At 45.7% G+C, this 19,076-nt stretch overlaps 1 protein-coding gene across 1 annotated transcript; it reads right to left on the bottom strand.

Moving 5' to 3' along the window:
* Window positions 1-243: 243 nt before the first annotated feature.
* On the bottom strand, window positions 244-18,970 carry vma22 (vacuolar ATPase assembly factor VMA22). Its single transcript, XM_073028596.1, has 5 exons — window positions 18,791-18,970; window positions 14,782-14,885; window positions 12,763-12,896; window positions 1,928-2,128; window positions 244-969 (listed from the first exon to the last, which is right to left on the bottom strand). The coding sequence occupies exons 1-5, from the start codon at window positions 18,911-18,913 to the stop codon at window positions 854-856; spliced, it is 678 nt and encodes a 225-aa protein (XP_072884697.1). The 5' UTR covers window positions 18,914-18,970; the 3' UTR covers window positions 244-853.
* Window positions 18,971-19,076: the final 106 nt, after the last annotated feature.

The following is a 19,076-nucleotide window of genomic DNA, read 5'->3' as shown; positions in this document are numbered from 1 at the left end:
AATAGACAGCCAGATCCATCGTGGGCACCAGCCTCCCCGCCATCGAGGACATCTTCGAGAGGGGGTGCTGCAAGGCGGCGTTGATCTTGCAGGACTCCGATCACCCAGGCTGTGCCCTCTTCTCGTTACCACCATCGGGGAGGTGGTACAGGAGCCTGAACGCACACACTCAATGTTTTAGGAACAGCTACCTTCCCTCTGCCGTCAGATTTCTGCACGGTCCGTGAACCCATCAACACCACCTTGCACTATTTTGCAATGTTTATTTATTTTGTACTGTGACACAATAATTTCTTACACCTGCACTGTACCGCTGCCGCAAAACGACGATAAAGCCGCCTCCCCAGCCCATCTTCGTCCTCACCCGTCACCTGCCAGCTTGGACTCCTCCCACTCCTCCCTCCACCTTCTTAATCTGGCTTCTACCACTTCCTACCCAGTCCCGATGAAGGGTCTCAGGCCAAAATATCGACTGCTTATTCCTCTCTCCAGCCGCTGCCTGACTTGCTGAGTTAGTCCAGCACTTTTGGGTGTGTTGCCCCACTCGAGAAGCGTCCCGAGTTATGAATCTCAGTACACAAAAGAAAAACAGCCTCTGTTTAAACTCAGATTACAGACACAATGCACGTGAATCCGTCGCAGTTCCAACCGACACACACCCCACCCCGCCTCTTCGACTTTTTCATCCGAGTCCTCGTCTTCGGCACGATTCTGGTGAAAGGTACTCAACCTGGCTCCTCCGCAGCTGATGTTCACCGGGAGTGAGGTTTCGCCAGAGTGGGATTCACCGTGGCTGGAGGATGGGAGCGAGGGACATGGTGCAGCGGATGCAGGGGGGGGCACAGGTCTTTCGTCATAGGCTCGGCCGCCCTGCCAGCTCCTGTTTCTGCCGCAGGAGGTCCCGGTACCGTGATTTGCTGTTTGAGATTCTGCTCTGGAGAGTGGCCACCTCAGCTGCCAGCTCCATAACTGACCGGGTGGTGGGGGGAGGAAGAGGGAGAAAAGTTAAAAAAAAAATACATATTCAGTGACCACTTTATTAGTTACACCTGCAAATATCTAATCAGCCAATCACGTGGCAGCAACTCAATGTACAACAGCATGCAGACATGGTCAAGAGACTCAGTTGTCGTTCAGACCAAACATCCGAATGGGGAAGAAATGTGATCTAAGTGACTTTGACTGTAGAATGATTGTTGGTGACAGATGGGGTGGTTTGAGTATCTCAGAAACTGCTGATCTCCTGGGATTGTCACACACAACAGTCTCTAGAGTTCACAGAGAATGGTCCCAAAAATAAAATACGGCCAGTAAGTGGCAGTTCTGAGGGCGAAAACACCTTGTTAATGAGAGAGGTCAGAGGAGAATGGCCAGACTGGTTCAAGCTGACAGGAAGGTGACAGTAACTCAAATAACTACATATTACAACAGTACAGCCCAGGCTGTACAGGAGTGAAAGGCAAGACAGTGAAGAAATTGGAGGAAATTCCATCCCATCTGATTCCGGACGATGAGCAGTCTACTGGACTCTCGTCGGTGAGTGGTTCAAGGGAGTTGATGGCTTTGCCTTTCCCAATGCCTGTGTTGCCCACCCTCCCTCCTCCCCAAAGACCACCTGCTCAAATCCCACCCTCTTCCCCACAACACACCTGAACCTGCCGCTCCCTTTCCCCCCTACAAACCACCTGCTAACCCCTCCCCATCTGACTTCCTTGCTTCGCCATACTTTCCTCACAGATTCCCTCTCCTACCCTCAAATCTGCCTCCCCGCAGCCCGCTTCATCCTTCCCTCACTCCCCCATGCCCTCCTTGCCATCTCTGTGCACACTCGTTCTCCTCTGATCTTTACCCCCGCCTCGTCTCCACAAGCTCCAGTTCCCAGAGCCCAGCCCTCGCCAACCCCCTGCCCGCACCGCAGACCGCTTACCCTCTTTGAAAGAGGCCTGAGCAAGCCTCAGGCTGTGTGGCACCAGGACCCCGAACCACTTCAGCGGATCCCGAGCCAGCGGTGGTCGCCCCGGCCGTGATGGTCTCTCGCGATCTTCCTCCGAGGCCTGCGGGGTGCAGACCTCCTCTTCGGCACACAGCCCCTTCTCCCCGCCGCCCTCGGGCTTCCTCCTCCTCCTCACTGCGCGACAGAACAAGGCGCCAGTCGTCAGGGTGCGTTGATTTACGGAGGAAGTTCACATTTTCCGCTCCCCTCTGTCTCCAGCAAGTTGGAGACACAGCATAGTCCGTCACAGAAACCTGCCCCCCACCTCCTCTAACCCTGCCTACAGTTCCCACTGCCTCGGTAAAGCAGCCAGCATAAGGACAGAGCCCTTCCTGCCCAGGACATTCTCTTCTTCCCCTCTCCCATGACACAAAGTGGTGGGTCTCATCAGCAAAAACAACGAGTCAGCATACAGAGCCAGTGGCTAACGGACTGGTGCAGAGCCAACAACCTGTCTCTGAATGTGAATAAAACAAAAGAGATGGTTGTTGACTTCAGGAGGGCACGGAGCAACCACTCCCCGCTGAACTTCCGACGGCTCCTCCGTAGAGATCATTAAGAGCACCAAATTTCTTGGTGTTCACCTGACAGAGAATCTCACCTGGTCCCTCAACACCAGCTCCATAGCAAAGAAAGCCCAGAAGCGTCTCTACTTCCTGCGAAGGCTGAGGAAAGTCCATCTCCCACCCCCCATCCTCATCACATTCTACAGGGGTTGTACTGAGAGCATTCTGAGCAGCTGCATCACTGCCTGGTTCGGAAATTGCACCATCTCGGGTTGCAAGACCCTGCAACGGATAGTGAGGTCAGCTGAGAAGATCATCGGGGTCTCTCTTCCCACCATTACAGACATTTAAACTACATGCTGCATCTGCAAAGCAAACAGCATTATGAAGGTCCCCACACACCCCTCATACAAACTCTTCTCCCTCCTGCCGTCTGGGAAAAGGCTCCGAAGCATTCGGGCTCTCACGATCAGACTATGTAACAGTTTCTTCCCCCAAGCTATCAGACTCCTCAATACCCAGAGCCTGGACTGACACCTTACTGCCCTATTGTCCTGTTTATTATTTATTGTAATGCCTGCACTGTTTTGTGCACTTTATGCAGTCCTGGGTAGGTCTGTAGTCTAGTGTAGGTTTTTGTTCTGCGTTGTTTTTACATTCAGTGTAGTTTTTGTACTGTTTCATGTAGCACCATGGTCCTGAGAAACATTGTCTCATTTTTACTGTATACTGTGCCAGCAGTTATGGTCGAAATGACTTGACTTCACTTCACTTGGCAAAGGCTTGGAAGTACATACCACCAGCCTCAAGGGCAGCTTACAGGCAGCAAGTCAAAGTTCAAAGGGGTTCCCAACATTCTTTATGCTGCGGACTCCGACGATTCGCCGATTAAGTAAATTTATTACTAAGGAACGTATACAACACCGTACACTACCCTGAGATTCATTTTCCTGTGGGCATTCACAGTAGATAAACAAAATATAATAGAACCAATGAAAAACTACACACAAAGACGAACAAGCAATAGACGTGCAAAAGGAAACAAAGTATGCAGACGACAAAATGCATAATAAATAATATCGGGAACATGTTGTAGAACCTCTGGTTTAAGATGGCGCTACTGAAGATGTGCGACAGCTCACTGGCAGTTTGAAAGCAAAGTAATTTGGTTAAGACTATTATTGATAATGCTTCTTTTGAAAAAAGTAAACTCTGGTGGACTATCACCGCAAACAATGAAGAAGCAAGCAAAGGCGAAGTGAATTCACAGAACGTGTCCTGCTGGTGCGCTGGGAAATCGATGCACTTGGGAGTAGGAGCTGTGCTGGTTGGAGTGGATGATTCGGAGGGAGAAGACGGGGCAGAGGTGTTCCCATACCCGTCCAGCTGGCTTGGGCGCAAGGGTGGATCTCTCCAAACGCCGAGCTGATTTGGAAAGGTCGAGGTTTGGCTTCTTCAGCAGTGAAATGCAGGTCTGAAGCGAATCGCTGGGCGGCCTGTTCTAGGCCCGGAGCGATTTGCCGCGGCAAGGCCCGGGTCCTACTGCAAGGTAGAATCCGCTGTTTGGGCAATCTAAGTGCCAGCCCAGAGAGACCGGAAGGTAGGGTGTCAAGGGAGGTAGGATCACTGTGGGTGCCGAGGTTTGCAGAGGTCGAGAGCAGCTTGTCCAGCAGCAAAGTGCAGACCTGATTCGCCGTGGCAGAGCTGGATCCTAGTGTGAGGTTCAGACAATTTAAACGCTGGCCCATACAGACAGGGGGCTTTTCTCTCTTTAACACCAAGACTGTGAGACTGCCCCTGGCTGCTGTGCTTCATGTCTGCGAACGTTTTTTTTTAAATATATTTTTATTGAAGGAATGACACAATACAGAATACATAATCGATTACATTTTCCTCCATTTTGCTTGACCTCCCCTCACCGGCCTCTGTGAACTTTGCGGTGATTTGCCCCGCTGATATGATGAACTGGCTTTGGGCCTACTCCAGGGATTTGGATCCAAGGACTCAATTTGGTTCAAAATGCTGTTGTCATTGCTCATTTCTATTGTTTGCGTGATTTGTTTTTTTTCCTCCCCCCCCCCCCCCCCTTCTGTGTGAGCACTGGGGGTTGGTCACATTTTTTTTTTTAAATGGGTTCTTTCAGGTTCCTGGCTTTGTGACTGCCAGTGAGCAAAAAAGACTCAAGGTTGTATAATTTATACATTCTTTGACAATAAATGCACTTTGAATCTTTGGAAGTGAGTCCTCAAGTTAAGGAATCAGTTCAGTGTTCAGTCTCAGAAGCAGGCCATTCACCCCATCTAGTCCATCCTGACTCGTTTTCCTGCCTAGTCCCATCGACCCGCACCCATACCTCTCCCATCCACGTACCTATCCAAACTTCTCTGAAGTGTCGTATCTGAACTCACATCCACCACTTTCAATGGCAGATGTGTTCCACGCTCACATCGAGATTTAAGTTCAGGTTCATTGATCACAACGACCTGGAAACATTCTGTAACATGCAGCTTACGTCAGCAGCTGACAGCCCTTCCATGAACTCCATCAGCACAGGGCCAGCACAAGACTGCGTGCTTAGCCCCCAGCTCTACTCTACACTCACGACTGTGCGGCTAAGCACAACTCCAATGCCATATTTAAGTTTGCTGACAACACCACCGCCGTTGGCCAAATCAGAGGTGGCGATGCACCAGCATGTCGGAGGGAGACTGAAAGTCTGGCTGAGCGGTGACACAACAATACCTGTCGCTCAATGTCAGCAAGACCACGGAGCTGATTACTGACTTCGGGAGGAGGAAACCAGAGGTCCATGGGCCAGTCCTCAACGGAAAATCAGACCTGGAGAGGGTCAGCAACTTCCAATTCCTCGATGTTTTTATTTCAGAGCGTCTGCCTTGGGCCCAGCACGCAAGTTCAATTCCAAAGAAAGCACAGCAGCGCCTCGACTTCCACAGTAGTTTGCAGAGGCTCCTAAAAGCTTGACAGACTTCTGTAGGCGTGTGGTGGGGAGTATATCGACTGGCTGCGTCACGGCCTGGTATGGAGACACCAATGCCCTTGAATGGAAAATCGTACAAAGTTGTAGTTGATTCAATCCAGTCCCTCACAGGTAAAGTCCTCCCCACCATTGAGCACATCTACGTGAAGGGTTGTCGTCGGACAGCAGTATCCGTCATCGAAAGGCCCTCACCACCCAGGTCATGCTCTCTTTTGGCTGCTGCCACCAGCAAGGTGGGACGGGAGCTTCAGGACCCGCACCACCAGGTTCAGGAACCGTAATCACCCCTCAACCATCAGCTCTTGAACCAAAGGGGACAACTTCATTTGCCCCATCATTGAAATGTTCCCACACAACGCACTTTCAAGGAATCTTCAGATCATGATACTTATTGCTATTTTATTTATTAATATTATTTTTAGTGTACTTGCCAAGTTTGTTGTATTTTACACATTGGGGGAACGCCCAAGCTGGTGTAACCTTTCCTTGATTCTATTATGATTATTGGTTCCGAAGGTTGTCATAGCCGGGGTGGTAGTGGGAACAAACTCCCACTACCTGTAAAACGTTCCAAATGGCGTGCGTCACTAACAGCCTCTGACAACGAAGTCCAACTCTTGGCCTTCACGTGTGGCCTAGCTACTAGGCCCGGCGGAACTGTTTCTATTGACAAGAGAAGGGGCAAAGTCGGACAATTGGCACCTCAAAGCCAGTTACTTCGGGCAGGTGGGGCTCATCAGCTACCTGGGAGAAGAAAAGCTCTGATTTCACACCTCTGCTGCCTCGCGGAATAGGCTTCCGGAGAAAACCCTGAGGAAGAAATCCGGAGCCAGGGTTCCCCAAGGCAGTTTCACCTTGTTTACAACTTCACTCCGGCAACCTCCGCGACGACACCGGTGCCGAGCTGTATGGGCGCTTGCCCTTCCCTTCGACTGCATCAGTGACGTGGAGAGGGGGAACCCGCTGCGTGGGCAACAGCCGGTTCTTCAAATCTTCCCGCCCAGGCCTGCACCCTGGAGAGGAGACGGTCCACCAGAGGCACAAACCCATGATCCCCTGGGATCGACGGCTGCCTGCTACCACGGTTACTGATATTATTCCATTATGGATTTACTGAGTATGCCCACAAGAAAATGAATCTCAGGACTGTATGTGGTGACATACATGTACTTTGATAATGAATTTACTTTGAGTTTTGAATTCGAGGGTGTGCCAAGGGTGAGACGGCAAATGTCGCCACGCACTCTGGCGCCAACGGAGCACGCCCACAGTGCTCGGCAGAACAGAGATCACAGGGAGCGACAAACCAACAAACTGCATTCTTCCCTCCCTCCCGCGCACATACACAGACAGTCACCCAAGTCCAAAACAGGCCTTCAGCCACCAGGAGTAGACTTTCAGACTTCCGATCCGCCCACCAGGGTCTTCAGTATCCACTCCCAGGCGAGATGGTGCACTCCCCACACTCCAAGCTCGCCAACTGATCAGCCCTCGAGCCTAACCCTGGGGGCCAATAACCTGGGTCAGCCCAATCTCCATTGTCACCCATCCACACCTTCAAGCACAGAGCGGAGGCAGTGACTCTGGATGCCCTTTGCCCCCTGCCTACAGCTTGTCTACCAGCCTCTGAGTGAAGAAGTTCCCTTTAAATGTTTTAGCTTTCACCATTGACTTCTAGACTCACCCAATCGGAGGGGGAAAGGTCTGCATGTACATACTCCTCCTTCGAGGCCTCTGTTGGTCGGAGTCGACCATGCAGTCAAGTCAAGTCAAGTCACTTTCATTGTCATTTCGACCACAACTGCTATGTACAGTACACAGTAAAAATGAGATGTTTTTCAGGACACAGTACAAAAACTAGACTGAACTACATTAAAAAAACAACACAGAGAAAAAAAAACACTAGACTACAGACCTACCCAGGACTGCATAAAGTGCACAAAACAGTGCAGGTATTACAATAAATAATATACAGGACAATAGGGCAGTAAGGTGTCTACAAGCCAGGGCACAGTACGATATGGAGAACTAACCGTGCAGCAGGCTCCCCCTCCCCACGTAGCTGATGAATCCAAAGAAACGGCAGAGACCGATACAGTACGGCACACAGGTTGCCAGTCCATGTTGAGCTCAACGTCAGGACTCCAGCTCCGGGTTTTTCCCCCTCGGGGTTTACTCCGGAAGCCTTCCCCGTGAGAGGGTCAGCGGGGGGTTTGAGATTAGAATTTTCCTTCTCCTAGATGAACTGCCTGCCACAGCTGTCGAGCCCCATCTGCCCGAAGCAATTGGCACCAGTAACCCGCCTTTGCCCCTTCTCCTGTCAGTAGGAACAGTTCCTCCAGGCTTTGTAGCTGAGCCACAAATGAAGGCCAGGAGCCGGACTTAGCGTCGGAGTCTATTTAAGACACACACATTTATAAAGTTCCATGCTAGGAGTAGTCGAATATTTCTTGTCAATCTCTTTAATTTTATCAACCAGTAAAAAAGTTTCCTTCTTAATGCGTTTTCTCAGACCAGCAGAATACAAGATAATCTGTCCACGTATATACGCTGGAGGGTTGAACTTCAAATGGAACATAGTTTATTACTTACATCTCCGATAGAAAATCAATTAATGAAAACCAAATCTGATTTCTATATACATAGTGATAAATCAGGAAAACTGTTAGCTAGTCAGCTGAAGAATGTTTCAGTTAAACGCCAGATTACTAAGGTTCGACAGCAGAATGGGGATTTGACAGTTAACCATGATGACATAAATAAGTCTTTTCAAGACTTTTATACCTCCCTGTATAAATCTGAATTCCCTCAGGATCAAAATACCATGTGTGACTTTCTCGGGAAATTGAATTTTCCAAAACTATCATCTGATGATATTTCAGTAATAGATACTCCGTTTACGGATGCGGAAATTAAAGGGGTTATTTCCTCAATGAATTCTGGGAAAGCACCAGGTCCAGATGGGTATACAGTAGAATTTTTTAAATGTTTTTCTGATACTCTATCTCCTTGGCTATGCAAGGTGTTTGAAGAAGCAATTAGATTGGGGAAGTTGCCACAATCTTTTTATAGAGCTTCCATTTCTTTAATACTGAAGAAAGATAAAGACCCTACTGATTGTGCATCCTACAGACCAATATCTTTATTGAATGTGGATTCTAAGATTTTTTCCAAGTTGCTGGCTTCTAGGTTGGAGAAGGTATTACCCCAAATTATTTCGGAAGACCAAACCGGTTTTATTAAAAATCGCTATTCTTTTTTCAATGTTAGGAGATTATTGAATATTGTTTATACTCCTTCACATAATACTTCAGAATGTGTTATATCATTAGATGCGGAAAAAGCATTTGATAGAGTTGAATGGCCCTACTTATTTTATGTGTTGGAGAAGTTTAATTTTAGTCCGACCTTCATTTCTTGGATTAAACTGATATATCAAACTCCAGTAGCCTCGGTGTTTACTAATAATCAAAGATCTCCATTTTTTCGTTTATTTCGGGGCACTAGACAAGGTTGTCCTCTTAGTCCATTACTATTTAACATCGCTTTAGAACCTTTGGCAATTGCCATCAGAGAATCACAGGATATTTTGGGTATTAATCGTGGAACAGATATTCATAAGGTATCTTTATATGCAGACGATTTATTATTATTCATCTCTAATCCTGAGAAATCTATTCCAGCAGTCTTATCATTGTTGGCTCAATTTAGTGAGTTTTCTGGGTATAAGTTAAATCTTAATAAGAGTGAATTGTTTCCTTTGAATAGACAGGTCCCAAATTATGGTATTTTACCTTTTAAATTAGCTAACGATTCTTTTACTTATTTAGGGATTAAAATTACCAAAAACCATAAAGAATTATTTCGGTTTAATTTTTTACCCTTAATTGATCAGATTAAAGGTTTGTTTACTAAGTGGTCACCATTATCTTTATCTCTGATAGGTAGGATTAATGCTATTAAGATGGTTATTTTACCTAAATTTTTATATGTTTTTCAAGCGGTACCAATTTTTATTCCGAAATCCTTTTTTACTAATGTTGATTCAAAAATTTCTTCATATATATGGCAGAATAAAAATCCCAGGTTAGGTAAAATATACTTACAGAAGACAAAGAAGGATGGTGGGTTGGCATTACCCAATTTCAGATTTTATTATTGGGCAGTTAATATTAGATATTTGATATGTTGGTTGAAAGAATGGGATGGTCCTTTTGGCCCTCATTGGGTGAGTTTGGAAACCAAATCGGTTTCTGCTTATGCTCTGGGTTCTATCTTAGGGACATCTCTCCCTTTTGCTCTTTCTAAATTGCCGAAGCGAATTGACAACCCGATAGTTAAATATACCTTACGTATATGGTTTCAATTTCGGAAATTTTTCGGGTTGACTCAATTCATGTTAAATAGTCCTATTGTATCTAATTGTTTTTTCCATCCCTCAATTATAGATCATGCTTTTTTGGCTTGGAAAACTAAGGGATTATTAAGATTTTCCGACTTATTTTTGGACAACTGTTTTATGTCCTTTGAGCAACTAGCTAATAAATATAATTTGCCTAGATCTCATTTTTTTAGATACTTACAGGTTAGGCATTTTTTAAGTACGGTACTTCCTTCGTTCCCAAATTCTCTGTCTTCAGATACTTTGGAAAGTTTGTTTGAATTAAACCCTTTTCAAAAAGGGCTTATATCAAAACTTTATAATATAATTATGAAGATACGTTCAGTGCCCTTTGATAAGACCAAAAATGATTGGGAAAGAGAACTTAATCTTATTATTCCTATTGAGAATTGGGATAGAATTCTTAAATTAGTTAATACATCATCTATATGTGCCAAACATTCATTATTACAATTTAAGGTTGTACATAGGGCCCATATGTCCAAGGATAAATTAGCTCATTTTTATTCTCATATAAACCCTATTTGTGACAGATGTCATTTAGAAATCGCTTCTTTAACTCATATGTTTTGGTCATGTCCACTTTTGAGAAAATATTGGAAAGATATTTTTGATATTATTTCGGCGGTATTGAACATTGATTTACAACCCCATCCTATTACCGCAATTTTTGGTTTACCGATGATGGACTTACTTCACTTATCTCCTTCCGCCTGTCGAATGATTGCTTTTCTCACTTTGATGGCTAGAAGATCTATTTTGTTGAATTGGAAGGAAATTAATCCTCCCACGGTATTTCATTGGCTTTCTCAAACTATGTTATGTCTAAATTTAGAAAAAATTAGAAGTGCTGTATTTGATACTTCTATTAAATTTGAAAAGATATGGAGACCATTTATTCAATATTTTCATATGATGTAATGGCCCTGTGCCGGGCTTATTGTTTTTTTTTCAGCTTTAATCGTATGTATGTTGAGAGGATCGGAGTTGACGTCATTGATGTTTATGTATACTCGTGAGATACTATGAACAGCCCTTTTTTTTTCTCTTTTTAAAAGTTTTTTTTTCTTCTTTGTTTTTTTTTTCTTTTTCTTGATACTAGATTAGTAGATTAGCTAACTTTCTTAGATAGATTTTTTTTTCTCTTTTTTACACTATATATTATGAAATATCTAAACTTACCTTGTTCATATATATACTATATGGTTTATGTTTTGGGAAACTTACTTATGCTCTATTCATTGTTTATGTATTACTTTATGTATAATGGGAGTCTATATATTTGTAATCCCTTACCATTATTTGAATTGTATCTCATTCATAATATTCTAAATATTAATAAAAAGATTGAAAGAGAGAGAAGACACACACATTTAATTAGGGAGTGCGAACTTGTCCTCACTACTACTCCTGGCTATAACAACCTTAACTTCACTCACCCCATCACTGAAGTGTTCCCACCACCTATGGACTCATTTTCAAGGCCTTTTCATCTCATGGTCTCGATATTTATTAATTAATTACTAATACTTTTTGTATTTGCATAGTTTGCTGTCTATTGCACAGTGATTGCCCAAGTTGGTGCAATCTTTCATTGATTCTGTTTTGGTTATTATAGAACATTGAAATCTACACCACCTTACAGGGCCTTCAGCCCACACTGTTGTGCCAACAATGTAACCTCCTCTAGAAACTGCCTTCAAATTCCCGACTGCATAGCCTTCTATTTCTCTAGGCTCCATGTACCTATCAAACAGTCTCTTAAAAGACCTCATTGTATCCACCTCTACCACCTTCACCAGCAGTGCATTCCATGCACCCACCACTCTCTGTGTGAAAAACTTACCCCTGACATCCCCTCTGTATCTATTTCCATGCTCCTTAAAACTGTGCCCCCTCGTGTTAACCATTTCACCCCTAGGAAAAAGCCTCTGGCTATCCACGTGATCGATGCCTCTCATCACCTTATAGATTCTATAGATTTATTGAGTATGCCCACAAGAAAATGAATCTCAAGGTTGTATATGGTGACATATATGTTTTTAATAATAAATTTACTTTGAACTTTAAGCAATCCTGTAACCCTCATAATTTAATACTACTGCAATGTACGGCATTTGGAATAATCTGTCGGGATGGTACACGAAATAAATCTCTTCACTGCATCTCAGGACAACTCGATGGCTCTGGGCCTGTTCTCACAGGAGGTTAGAACAGGGGCTGGTGACAGGGGAAATCTCATTGAACCCTATCAAATGTTGAAAAGCTTAGTCAGAGTGGACATGCAGAAGATGTTTCCTTTTGTGGGGGAATCTATTATAGAGGGCACAGCTTCAGAACACAAGAATGTCCCTTTAGAACAGTGAAGAGGAGGAATTTCTGTCGTTAGATGGTGATGAATCTGTTGAATTCATTGCCATGAATGGCTATAGAGGCCAAATCATTTGGTATATGTAAATCGGAGGTCGACAGGCTCTTGATTAGTAAGGGTATCAAGGGTTATGGGGTGAAGGCAGGAGAATGGGGCTGAGAGGCAATTGTCTTAATGCTTATTTTTCACCAAACCTCAGTGATAAAATCACTACTTTTTGAACACAAACACACGCAAATGACATTTTTTAAAAACTGTTCACTCTAAGCATGCTGCGCGTCAAATGCCGCACCAGCGCACACAACTGACACAAGTTAGAAACCATTCAGCAAGTCTCCTGTCCCAATTAAGAGGCATAAATGTCCCAAATAAATGAAGTGAATCCCAGCTACTTTCTCAATCAGTTTTTGTTCTTGAAAGAGTTGTCACAAATAAACGGCTGCCCCGTTAAACCAATGGCCCAATTAAACAGAATCCACTGCATTTTCTTACCAAGTGGAGCTTCCTCCTGCTCTTTGGGTCCGATCTCCTCAATCTCCAAGCGCTTTTCCGTGATGGTCCCACCCGTTTGCTCTCCAGAGTCCACTCGCTCCACTCTGAAGTCGTAGTGCCCGTCTTCTTTCTGACTGCAACAGGTCATGAGAAAGTGCTTTAGGGAGACGCCAGGGTGCTTGGTGGCGATGATGCACAGAGGGACCTCGGGGATCAAGCCAGAGCTCACCTTGTAGAGACAACAGGGTGGGATAGGGCTGACCCTTCACTGAATGAAAATGAGCATAGGACGAAGGCCTAGATGGAGTGGATGCAGAGAGGATGTCTCCTGTAGTGGTGGAGTCTGGGACCAGAGGGTGCAGCCTCAGAATAGAGGGATGTCTCTTTAGAACAGAGATGAGGAGGAATTTCTTTGGCCAAAGGCTGATGAATATGTGGAATTTTTTGCCACAGACAGCCGTGGAGGCCAAGTCTTTGGGTATACTTAGAGTGGCGGTTAATGGGTTAGTGAGGGTGGCAAAGATTACGGGGAGAAGGCAGGAGAATGGGGTTGAGAGGGATAATAGCGTCAGCCAGGATGGGATGACAGAGCAGACAATGGGCCAAATGGCCTAATTCTGCTCTGATGCCTTATGCTCTTAAGCATTGGTCAGGGGACGCTTGAGAAGTAGTCTATTTCTTTATTTATTTAGAGATACATCACAGAAACAGGTCCTTCTGGCCCAGCGAGCACCAGGAGCCCAATTACACCCATTGGGGGCCAATTAACCTACTAACCCGTACGCCTTTGGAATGTGGGCGGAAACCGGAGCACCCGGAGGGAACCCACGGGATCACGGGGTGAACGTGCAAACTCCCTACAAGAGGATCGAACCCGGGTGGCTGGTGCCGTTAACAGCGTTACGCTGAACGCTACGCTACTGGGCTGCCCCGACGGCACAGTTCTGGTCGCCACAGCACGGGAAGGCAGGAGAACGAGTGTGAAAGAGATGCCGCCGGACAAGACGCACTCACACAGAATGCTGGAAGAACCAGCAAGTCACGCAGCATCTATGGAAAGGAATCAGCAGCTGATGTTTCGGGCCCAGACCCTTCCACGGGACTTGAAAGGCAGCCAGAATAAGAACATAGAACAGAAAAGGCCTTTCGGGCCATGTTCGGACCACTTAAACTACTCCACAATCAATCTTGACTCTTCTCTCCAACATTGACCCACCAATTTGCTCTCATCTATATATACCTATCAAAGAATCTCTTAAATGCCCCTACCACCACCAATGGACTTAACATCATCATCATTATGTGCCCTGTCATATGGTGTGGGTAATCATGGTCTTTCCATGTTCTTGGCGAATTTTTCTGCAGAGGTGGTTTGCCATTGCCTTCTGGGCAGTGTCTTTACAAGACGGGTGACCCCCAGCCATTATCTATACTCTTCAGAGATTGTCTGCCTGGCATCAGTGGTCACATAACCAGGACTTGTGTTATGCACCGGCTCCTCATACGACCGTCCACTACCTGCTCTCATGGCTTCATGTGACCCTGATCGGTGGGGGCGGGGGTGGCTAAGCAGGTGCTACACATTGCCCAAGGGTGACCTGCAGGCCAGCGGAGGGAAGGATCACCTCACAGCTCCTTTGGGCCCGAAACGTCAGCTGTTGATTCCTTTCCATAGATGCTGCATGGCTCTCTGAATTCTTGCTGACATCTCCACCCACCACCCAATTTGTAACGTGAAACACTGGCAATGTAATTACGTTGAAGCTTTGAAATGTTCCAAAGTAAAGTTTGGGGTACATTTATTATTTAGAAAATTTATGCATTATATTCAATAACACAGAATCAATTACAGAATATTTCACAATTACATCAACATAGATTTTTAAATTATATTAGCATAATTTCACAATTATATTAACATTATAGAAACAAAAATCCCAGCTGCGTGGCAACAAAGGCTATGTGCACGGGGGCGTTTCAGCTACCGCGCGGCCACGCACCACGCAGCTCCAAACGTACCTCACATCGACACGAGCTAACGGCACCATCTCCGACCCGTACTGGAGGGAAGAAACACATTTGGTCCCCATGGAGTAGCGAGCCTTGGAGAGCGAGAACCAGCCCTGAGGAGGGAGACTTCTGGTCAGACGTGCAAATGATGGGATTCGGAGGTGCAGAAAGTTTCTATGGGATCAATATCTGTATAAACATTCCAGATCCTCATCACCAGACTGTGTATCTATACTGTGTGGACATCGATCAAACAAACATTGATCCTCCCAACCATGGTGCTCCCACAAAATATCTATCACACACAGGACACAAAACAAAATATTACCACTAATAAGTTAATAAAATATAATTTAAGATGCACCACACACAAAATGCTGGAGGAACTCAGTAGGTCAGGCAGCATCTATGGAAAAGAGTAAAGAGTCGATATTTCAGGGCGAGACCCTTCTTCAAGGCTGAAAAGGAAAGGGTCAGAATACAAAAGTGAGGGGGGGGGGGAGGAGAAGGTTAGCTAGGCGGTGATAGGTGAAGCCAGGTGGGTAGGAAAGGTAAAAGGGCTGGAGAGGAAGGAATCTAATGGGAGATGAGAGTAGACCATGGAATAAGGGAAGGAGGAGGGAACTGTGGGGGGGGGGGGGGGAGTGATAGGCGGGTGAGAAGAGGGAGAAGAAAGGTTTTGTTTAAACCAGAATTGATGTTTATGTCATCAGGTTGGAGGCTATAAGTGTTGCTCCTCCATCCTGAGGGTGGAACAGTGAACAGCTCACTGTCCTAGCGATGAGACCTTGGTGATGGTCTCACGGCCAGAGGGAGGAAGCGGTTACCCAGTCTGGCAGTCTTAGTCCTGATGCTCCTGTGCCTCCTCCCTGATGGTGGTGCATCAGAGAGATTGTGGGATGGGTGGCGAGGATCCTCAACAATGCTTTGGACCCCTCGTCTGCAACACTGCTGGTAAATGTCACAAATGGGAGGGGGGGGGGAGAAAGAGAGACCCTGGTGATCCTCTGGGGCAGTTTTTACTGTCCTCAGTAGGGGCTTGTGGTCTGATGCCTCGCAGGTTCCGCACCACGCGATGATACAGCCAGACAGGACACGCTCGAAGGTGCTCCGATCACAAGTTGTTAGAATGGGGGCAGGGGAGCTGGCAAACCAAGCCACTACGCTTGCTTGACTGACAGGGAGAAATTGCAGGTCCAGGTTCCATCGTCTGTTCGTGCGCACAACCAGGGAAAATTGAAAGAAAAATGGTCAATTCAGAGCCGAAGTTTCAGAAGTTTGGTGCTGGGGAGGGTCAGAACCCTTTGTCCTTCCACACAAGAGAACGAAGCGTGATTGCAGGACGAGTGAGAGTTGTCAGAATCCAGATATTCAGAGACAACAATTAATGAGATGCATCTGCACACCCGCCGTTCGGCGCCTGCACTCTTAAACTCCTACTGGCCCAGAATGTGGGTTACTTTGAACACCAAACAACTCAAATTCAGTGAAAGGACATGGGGTGGGGGGGGGGGGGGGCGGAAATCTTACTATTACGACCAAGCAAGGCCAAGGAATCAATTGTGGAATTCAGGAAGGGGAAATCAAGGGAAAAACACACCAGTCCTTATGGAGGGGTCAGTAGAGCAGTTTCAAGCTCCGGAGTGTTGACATCACTGAAGATCTATCCTGGGCCCAACATATTGATGTAATTATGAAAAAGGCAGGACGACAGCTATATTTCATAGTAGTTGGAGGAGATCTAGTTTGACACCAAAGACACTTGTAAATTACTACAGATGTACCACGGAGAGCGTTCGAACTGGTTGCATCATTATTTGGTACGGAGGGGCCACTGCACAGGATCAGAAAAGTTGTAAGAAGGTTGTAAACCTTTTAATTCCAATTCCCATTCCGACAAGCCAGTCTATGGCTTCCCCTTGTGTCAAGATGGGGCCACCCTCAGGTTGGAGGAGCAACACCTTATATTCCGTCTGGGTAGCCTCCAGCCTGGTGGTATGAATATCAATTTCCCCTTCCAATAAAACAAAATTGTCACTCCTCCTCCCCTCTTCTCCTATTCCCTACTCAGGCCTCTTTCCTTTCTCAGGCTTTCAACCAGAGTGCAGAAGACAACAAACTGTGAGGATGCAAAAAGAAAGAATAGTATAAATAAATAAATAATAAATAAATATCAAGAACGTGTGATGAAGAGTCCTTGAAAGTTAAGTCCATAGGTTGTGGGAACATTTCAATGATGGGGCAAGTGAAGTTATCCCCTTTGGTTTAAGAACCTGATGGTTGAGGGGTAACAACTGTTTCTGAACTTGATGGTGTGAGTCCCAAGATCTTCCTCCTGCTGGCAGCAGTAAGAAGAGAGCATGAACTGGGAGGTGAGGGTCTCTGATAATGGATGCTGTTTTCCTGCAACAGCATTTCATGCAGACGTGGTCAATGGCTTTATCCGTGAAGGACTGGGCCGTATCTACTACTTGTTGTAGAATTTTCCACTCAAGGGCATTGGTATTTCCGTACCAGGCTGTGATGCAGCCAGTCAATATACTCTCCACCACACATCTATAAAAGTTGGTCGAAGTTTTAGATGTCATGCTGAATCTCTACAAACTCTTAAGGAAGTAAAGGTGCTGTTATGCTTACTTTGTAATGGCACTTATGGGCCCAGGACAGAGCCTCTGAAATTTAAAGTTACTGACACTCTCCCCTCCATTGATGCTGCCTGAGCGCCCCCTATTTTTTTTTGTGCATTCCACCTGCCTGCACGTCCCCTGCCTAAGCACGCCAGGACAAGATAGAAAACTTTTCAGCTTACATTGTGGGCAACATTTTAACTGACTTGAATTATGAATTGAAATAACAAATACAGACAAGTTCAAAAAGGAACAGTGCATGGTAGGGAAATGTCGTGGAGAATTTCATGATCAGCAGCCCCAAATCCATAAGTTCTTGTCCAGTGTTATTAGTGACCCCATAAACCTCAGATGGTCAAAATCCCCAGTCACTGGGTAGACACGTTGAATTGAATTGACTTGACATTATTCCTTACATCCTTCACATACATGAGGAGTAAAAATCTTTTATGTTACATCTCTGTCTGAATATGCAAATTATAGGAATGTGTAATAAATAGTATGTACAATAAGATATACAACAGGACAGTGAATATAGCATAGAAATACAATTGTATCAGCATGAATTAATTAGTCTGATGGCCTGGTTGTCCTGAAGCCTGTTGGTTCTGGATTTAATGCTGCAGTACCATTTCCTGGATAGCAGCAGCCAGCAACAGTTTGTGTGACTTGGGTGCCCAATGATCCTTCGGGTCTTTTTTTTTAAAAAACGCACCTGTCGTTGCAGATGTCTTGAATAGTGTGAAGTTCATATCTACAGACGCACTGGGCTGCCCGCACCACTCTCTGCAGAGCCCTGTGATGGAGGGAAAGACAGTTCCCATACCAGGCAGTGATGCAGCCAGTCAGGGTGCTCTCAATTGTGCCCCTGTAGAAAGTCCTTGGGATTTGGGGACTCATGTCAAACTTCTTCGACTATCTGTAGTGAAAGAGGCACCGTTGGGCTTTTTTCACTACACAACCAGCATGTACAGACATGAGGTCCTCTGTGATTTGTATACCAAGGAACTTAAAACTGTTCACCATCTCAACCCCAATACAAAACATTGTTTACATTTACATCAATTGTAATTTGCCCTGTACTGTGCCTATTGTCTTGTTTATTAATTATTGTACTGTCTTGCACTGTTTTGTGCACTTTATGTAATCCCGTGTAGGTCTGAAGTCTAGTGTAGTTTTGTGTTTCAGGTGGTCTAGTGTAGTTTGGTGTTGTTTCATGTAGCACCATGGTCCTGGAGAAACGTTGTTCCGTTTTTACTGAGCGCTGTACCAGCAGTTATGGTTGAAATGACAATAAAAGCGACTTGACTTGAAATCCACTGATGTTAATAGGGTTGACATCATATTCTGGTTAAAGGTGATCTCCCCTCTCCCCCTGCGGCCGGGCTCACCTGCTCCATCAGCCTCTCCAGCCGCTCCCTGCGGTCGTTCAGCTGTTCCATCTCCTCCAGGTAGTGCAGCAGCTCCTCGTCCAGCCGCTCACAGAGCGGCCCCTGCCCGGCTTCCTCGGACATCACAGCTTCATGTCCCCCCACCGATGTCACCGACCGCCCCTCGCACCAATCATCAACGAGCCCACTATCCCTTCGACCAATAATACGCTCATCCTGTGTGATCGACAGGAATTTACACCAATGAACGCCATTGTCTGCTATCTCCCGCCCAGGTTCAATGAGA

This window comes from Hemitrygon akajei, chromosome 24 (assembly GCF_048418815.1).
Source record: "Hemitrygon akajei chromosome 24, sHemAka1.3, whole genome shotgun sequence".
Classification (NCBI taxonomy): Eukaryota; Metazoa; Chordata; class Chondrichthyes; order Myliobatiformes; family Dasyatidae; genus Hemitrygon; species Hemitrygon akajei.
This window is presented reverse-complemented; position numbering and strand designations above follow the sequence as displayed.

Coding starts and splice junctions, on each gene's coding strand:
- vma22 (XM_073028596.1), bottom strand. CDS start 18,913: ATGTCCGAGGAAGCCGGGCAGGGGCCGCTCTGTGAGCGGCTGGACGAG. Junction 2,129..12,762: donor GCAGGAGGAAGCTCCACTTG/GTAAGAAAATGC, acceptor TCTGTCGCGCAG/TGAGGAGGAGGAGGAAGCCC. Junction 970..1,927: donor TCAGGCCTCTTTCAAAGAGG/GTAAGCGGTCTG, acceptor CCACCCGGTCAG/TTATGGAGCTGGCAGCTGAG.